This window comes from Elephantulus edwardii, unplaced genomic scaffold (genome assembly GCF_000299155.1).
Source record: "Elephantulus edwardii isolate Elephantulus edwardi_28Jun2011 unplaced genomic scaffold, EleEdw1.0 scaffold00171, whole genome shotgun sequence".
Taxonomy (NCBI): domain Eukaryota; kingdom Metazoa; phylum Chordata; class Mammalia; order Macroscelidea; family Macroscelididae; genus Elephantulus; species Elephantulus edwardii.
This window is the reverse complement of record NW_006399921.1, coordinates 6811174-6817173: the sequence shown is the minus strand read 5'-3', so window position 1 is coordinate 6817173 and position 6000 is coordinate 6811174. Positions and strand designations below refer to the sequence as shown.

The 6000-nt window shown below is 53.5% G+C and overlaps 1 protein-coding gene across 1 annotated transcript; it reads left to right on the top strand.

Annotated features, from left to right (window-relative positions):
* The first annotated feature begins 1233 nt into the window (after positions 1 to 1233).
* RNF26 (ring finger protein 26) lies at positions 1234 to 2529 on the top strand. Its single transcript, XM_006895622.1, has one exon. The coding sequence runs from the start codon at positions 1234 to 1236 to the stop codon at positions 2527 to 2529; it is 1296 nt and encodes a 431-aa protein (XP_006895684.1).
* The last annotated feature ends 3471 nt before the right edge of the window (positions 2530 to 6000 follow it).

Genomic DNA, 6000 nt, shown 5'->3' with positions numbered 1-6000 from the left:
TTTAAGGGTTTCCCTTGTGAACTGTTTGAGATCAGTCAGTTAAACATTTTCGTATTCTCAAGAGCGTACAAATGATGGAATAAATGACTGCATTAAAAAGAGCTAAAGACCAGGTAGTGGGTTTGAAGTGGCTTCAGAGGGAGTTGCAGTCCCAGAGCCCAGTCCAATCCTGGTAATGGAAAACACAGCCAAAAAGCCAAACAAACCAAAAAATCGGGTCACCCTAGGACCAGGAGGAAAAAAAAAAAAGAAATGGTGATGGAGTAACGGTGGGGCGCTAGATTGCCAATCCAAATGTTAGTGGTTCATGCTCGCCCAGCTGCTCTGTGAAAGAAAGACTTAGTAAACTGCTTCTGCAAAGATTACAATTTAAAAAAACCCTGTGAGGCAGATTATGCTATGATACAGATTAGTTATGAATTCAAATCTACACCACAAAATTCAGCTCTCCCAGGGGGCGGGACTAGGAGGACATCTTCCGCCTCTGTCCGCCAGAGGACCAATCACAGCCTGAAGGGGGCGGACCTTTCCGCTATACGCTCTACCCGCTCCTCTGGAAAGTAAATATGTTTGGGCGCTGTTTAAACAGACCAGTGAGTGCGCCACGTTCCCAGGCGCTGGTCCGCACCGATTGGTCGGAATTCGTCGTCCCTCCCTTCTTGCCGCCCCCTCGCACACAAGATGGCGGCGCCCAGAGGAGTAGCGGCTGCACTTGAGCGTTGCCGAGGCTGAGTCTCTTCCCGCCGCTCCTTTTTGGCGCGGAGCTCCGGAAGCCCGAGGACGGGGGCCGGGCGGGGACAGGGGCACCTGTGTAGCTGGACCGCGAGCCGCGCCCAGCCCGCGCCGCCCCACCCGGCCCCGGCCCTGTCCTTCCCCGCACGCTCCCTACCGTTCCCAGTCTCCCGGTGTGACCAGTTGTCTGGCCGTGGTAAGCCGCCGCGGCTCCAACGCCGAGGTCTCTTCTACAGCCAGGGCTTTCCGTCCAGTGATGTTTGGCCTCTTCTTCAAGCATCCCGTCTTCTAAACCAGGACACTTGGGCAGGCACCTGCGCTCTGCTGCTAAGACATCATTTTCTCTAACTCATTTCGTCCTCAGATTCTTAATTCTCTCTGGGTTGGAAAGTGCTCATTTCCCTCCCCAGTTAAACCCTCCTCCTCAAAACATTGACAGCCTCGGCCCCGCCCCCGACTGAGAGCCGGCCTGCCTCCTGGACTGACCGGCAGGGCCCTGTCATGGAGGCTGTGCACTTGGTAGTGCACGGGGTGGGCCTGGTACTGGACGTGCTGACCTTGGTGTTGGACCTCAACTTCCTGCTGGTGTCCTCCCTTCTGGCTTCCCTGGCCTGGCTCCTGGCCTTCATCTACAACCTGCCACACACCGTGCTGACCAGTCTTCTGCACTTGGGCCGTGGAGTTCTGTTTTCCCTGCTGGCCTTGATCGAAGCCTTGGTCCGGTTCACCTTCGGCGGCTTGCAGGCCTTGTGTACCCTGCTCTACAGCTGCTGCTCTGGTCTGGAGAGCCTAAAGCTCCTTGGGCACCTGGCCTCCCATGGGGCCCTGCGGAGTCGGGAGATCCTGCACCGAGGAGTCCTCAATGTGATCGCCAGTGGCCATGCTCTGCTGCGCCAGGCCTGTGACATCTGTACTATTGCCATGAGCCTGGTGGCTTATGTGATCAACAGCCTAGTCAACATCTGTCTCATTGGCACCCAGAACCTCTTCTCCCTGGTGCTGGCCCTGTGGGATGCAGTTATGGGGCCTCTCTGGAGGCTGACGGATGTGGTGGCAGCCTTCTTTGCCCACATCTCTAGCAGCGCTGTGGCCATGGCTATTCTCCTCTGGACCCCCTGCCAACTAGTGCTGGAGCTGCTGGCCTCAACTGTCCGCCTGCTGGCCAGCTTTGTGTTTGTCAACCTCACTGGCCTGGTGCTGCTGACTTGTGTGCTGGCTGTGACTGTGACTGTGATGCACCCAGACCTCATCCTGCGGCTGGCTACCCGAGCTCTCAGTCAGCTCCAGGCCTGGCCATCCTACCACCGGCTTCGAGAGGATGTTGTGCGCCTGTCTCGCCTGGTGATGGGCCTGGAGGACTGGCGCCGAGTCTGGAGCTGGAGCATGCAGCTGGTGAGCTGGCCTAGCCGTGTAGGGGCCCCCGGAGGCCCCCAGGGTGGTCCTAGGAGGGTGCCCTTGGCCAGACCCTGGGGCCAGGAAATGACACCTGAAGCCAGGCCTGCATCAGGGCCAGAGGAAGAGGAGGTCAGAGTGCCATCTACCCGAGGCCGGGAGAGGCTTAATGAGGAAGAGGAGCCTGCAGCTGGACAGGACCCGTGGAAGTTGTTGAAGGAGCAGGAGGAGCGGAAGAAATGCGTCATCTGCCAGGACCAAAGCAAGACTGTATTGCTTCTGCCCTGCCGCCATCTCTGCCTATGCCAGGCCTGTACAGAAATCCTGATGCGCCACCCTGTCTACCACCGCAACTGCCCGCTGTGCCGCAGAGGCATCCTGCAGACCCTCAATGTCTACCTCTGAAGCACACTGCCCACTTTCCCTCCCTCCACATTGTGCAGGCACCTGTGTCTTAGCGGCAGCACTGCCTCATCTCTGGTCCCTGTCTGGTCTCCTAGCTCCCTGGGCTATTGGACCAAACTTCCAGGCCATACATCTGGGACTTCATGATGGACTATTCTGGAAGGCTGTGGACTGGGTGTGCCATGAGGCATGGCAACCAGCTTCTCCATTCCCTGTGAAGCTGAGGATGGTTGGTGGGTGTGTGTCACTATGCAAGGGTCCTGTGGACAGTCCTCCATCCTGGCCAGGGTCCACTCAGATGCCAGCCACTGGAGCTGTCCTCCCTGATTTTTCTGTTGGGGATTTGCAGGCCTTTTCCTGTTCCCTCCTCAATTTCTCCCCAGCTTTGCAACCACATCAGTGTCGTCCAGCTGTTTTGTCAACTCAAAGGCCTTGGAGGGATCTTGAACTTTTGCTTTCAGCCAAAGCCCTTTTGTCTGGCAGGCTTGGGCACAGTGTCTCAGGTGCCCGTAGAGCTACCTACCAGTTAGGCCTGTCATGGTCTTCTGAGGCTCTCCTGACTAGGTCCAAGAGTGGGACCAGGAGTTCATTTCTGGAGTTGTGGGAGGCTATATCTACACCTAGCTTTGGGACCACAGACCTTCTTCTATCCTGGGTCCACCGGGAGCCCCAGAAGGGATAACTAGATTTCTACTTGTACCTTTTTAACTCCTACAACACACAGGAAAAAAAATTACATTCCCCTTGTCTGTCTGCCTCGCACTGGAGAGTGCAGACGGCACATTTCACTAGGATCCAAACACAGGGAGCCCAAGCCCAGGGCCACACAACTCCCTGAGGTATTTATCTGACCCACTTTCAGTGAATAAAGTTCTGTTGATAGTTCTGACAGCCTATGTGTGTCCCTCAAGGGTGGCCTGTTGGCCAGAGTGACTGATGCAGCAGGGTCTTGTGGGAGGCAGAAGTGTGGTCGTGGTGAGGAGTGGGCTAAAAATGGGGCTTGGGGAAGGGATAAAGAGATACCATGCTGTGATAAGGACAGCTGACATGTGCATTTATTAACTGAAAGATGGGGAGTTCGAGTTCATCCAGAAGCACCTCCTAAGAAAGGCCTGACAGTCCACTTCTGAAGGAAAGTAATCAGCTGTAGAAAATCTCATGGAACCCAGTTCTCTGACTGACTTAAGTCAGAGTTGATTTAGGGAGAACTGGTTTTCTGGTCGCCATACCATGAGGAGAGCCCTTGCCAGGCGAGGCTGCCTTAATTTTCTCTCTCCTGTACGTACATGTTCTTTCACATGAGACTTGGAAAGCCTTCTCTACCTGCGTTTTTGCCATGATTGGGAGGATCATGTGCTTTATCACTTGACACTAAATGACACTCCAGAATAAAGGCCTGGGGATCTGCTTTGGGAAAGTCACAGCCTTAATACTAAGGATGCAGTTTCACTCTGTCCAGAGGATCACCATGATTTGGACTTCCAAGGGGAGTTTTGGGGTGATGTTTGTTTTTGTAATGGAATGTGAGTTTTCTCAGGCTCCTGATGGGTGCAAATAGTTCATGGTCAATTACTAATACAAGAGTTGGTGCTTTGAGAAGAAAAAAGTTGGTAGTTTGAATTTACTCAGCAGTGCTATTGGAAATTAGAGCTGGCAATCTGATTCTGTGAAGATTGTTAGGTACCATTGAGTTGGAACTGACTCTCCAGGGTCAAAACACCAGCGGGTTTTCTGAGCCTGTAAACCACACCGAAGAGCTTGATCTCGAAGAACTGGTGGATGCCAACCACATTCCTTTGGGTTGACAGCACCACTCCTTGCCACTAGGACACCAGAGCTCCCTGAGGATCAGACACGAAAACCTTGTGGAGCAGTTCTGTTCTGTAACACATGGGGTCGCTGTGAATCCACATAACAATGGATTTGGTTTTCAGTTTGGTGGACTTGACTGAGCCAGGCTTCTCAGCTTTTCATGAATTTAGGAATCCTGCTTCCTGCAATTTTTCTCTGAGTCTGGATTAGCAGGAGGTAGTCTATGTGTCTCTGGAGTTTGGGGCTGAGATGGGCCAGAGAAAGTGGGACTCCCTGGTGTAAAGCAAGGCATTGATTGAATCCTAAGGCTCTGGAGGCCCGATTCAAGTTTTTCTGATATTCGATCTTGTTCTCATATAAGAATTGGGGTAGGGGCTGAGGGATGGGGGAGAAGGGGTACTCTTCAAAAGTGCATGTTGCCTCCTGCGACAGAAAGCCTGGAATGGCTTTCTGGAATCTGCGGTTGAGTGTGAGGCTTGAGTGGGGTAAAGTAGATGAGGAAGAAACTTCGTTAAGCCTGTCCACTTTCTTTTGGTTGAGAGGCTAACCAGATTGAAGGACTGGTAAACTCTGGTTTTAGTTACTGAACTGGGGGTGGGGCCTGGGTGAGTTCTAACCATGAGGGATGCCTTGCCATGCCCAGCACAGCAGGGACAGAGATCCACATCCACCTCTGAGCTGAGGGGCCCAAGGGAAGGTGTGGGTCTATTTCTTGTCTCTGTTGAGATGGGAATAATTATGTGAAGAGGAACCTAGCAAGGGGGGGTGGTGGTGTGTGTTTGGCTCCTTCCAGTCTGTGTTTAATGTAGGGATAAACATTTTATGAGAGAAGATAAACTTCTGAAGCTGGGAGCAAAGGACTCCCTTTTCTTCCACCCCCACCTGGAATTCCATCGGCCGACAGAGTACCCTTCCTCCCACAGACCGCCCCATTTGTCAAGCGCTGCAGCTGCTGCTCGGCGCCGTGGCTGCATTCTGGAGCTGGCGCGCCCCCTGGTGGCCGTCGCGAAACTACTCTGCAGAAATCTCGATACCGCTCGTCTCTAGACTCGCTTTTCAGAGATCAGGCACCGCAAACAACCGAGCATGAATGAGAACGCGGGGCGTTTTTTGCTGGACTGCGGCAGAAATATGCATGGTGGTGGCAGTCCTATCAGGTTCACACATCTTTGTTGGATGCTCTTTTTTCTGTTGTGGACGGAGCACCAGGAGGGCATCCCCATTCCCCTCTGCAAACCCAGGCACTCTTGCACCCACCAGGTCCTGGTTCTCCTAGCTCCTGCCCAGTAATTGCATTTCACTCAAGATCCACCCTCTCACCCTCTGACCTGCCGAACCACTAAAGAAAAGAGTCTTAAGCCAAATAGGACTATTTTGAAGATTTATTGAATAATTTGAGGGGAAAGACCGGCCCTGGGAGTTGGAGGGATGCAGAGGAACCTGAGAAGCAGGGGACTGGAAGGATAGCACCCCGTCCAGTATTCCTGGGCTAGCTGGGCATCCACAATTGCTGGCACAGCACAATCTTTGGTCTAGGGCAGGAATCCAGCCGCTGCCCTATGCGGCCAGCCCAGATCCCATACAGCCTCTTTTCCCATTCCTTTCGGTGACCTGAGAGGCCCCCAGTCAACTGCCTTTCTCATTCACAATATTCCAGGG

Excerpts from the sequence above, each read along its gene's own strand:
- RNF26 (XM_006895622.1), top strand. The coding sequence starts at position 1,234 with ATGGAGGCTGTGCACTTGGTAGTGCACGGGGTGGGCCTGGTACTGGAC.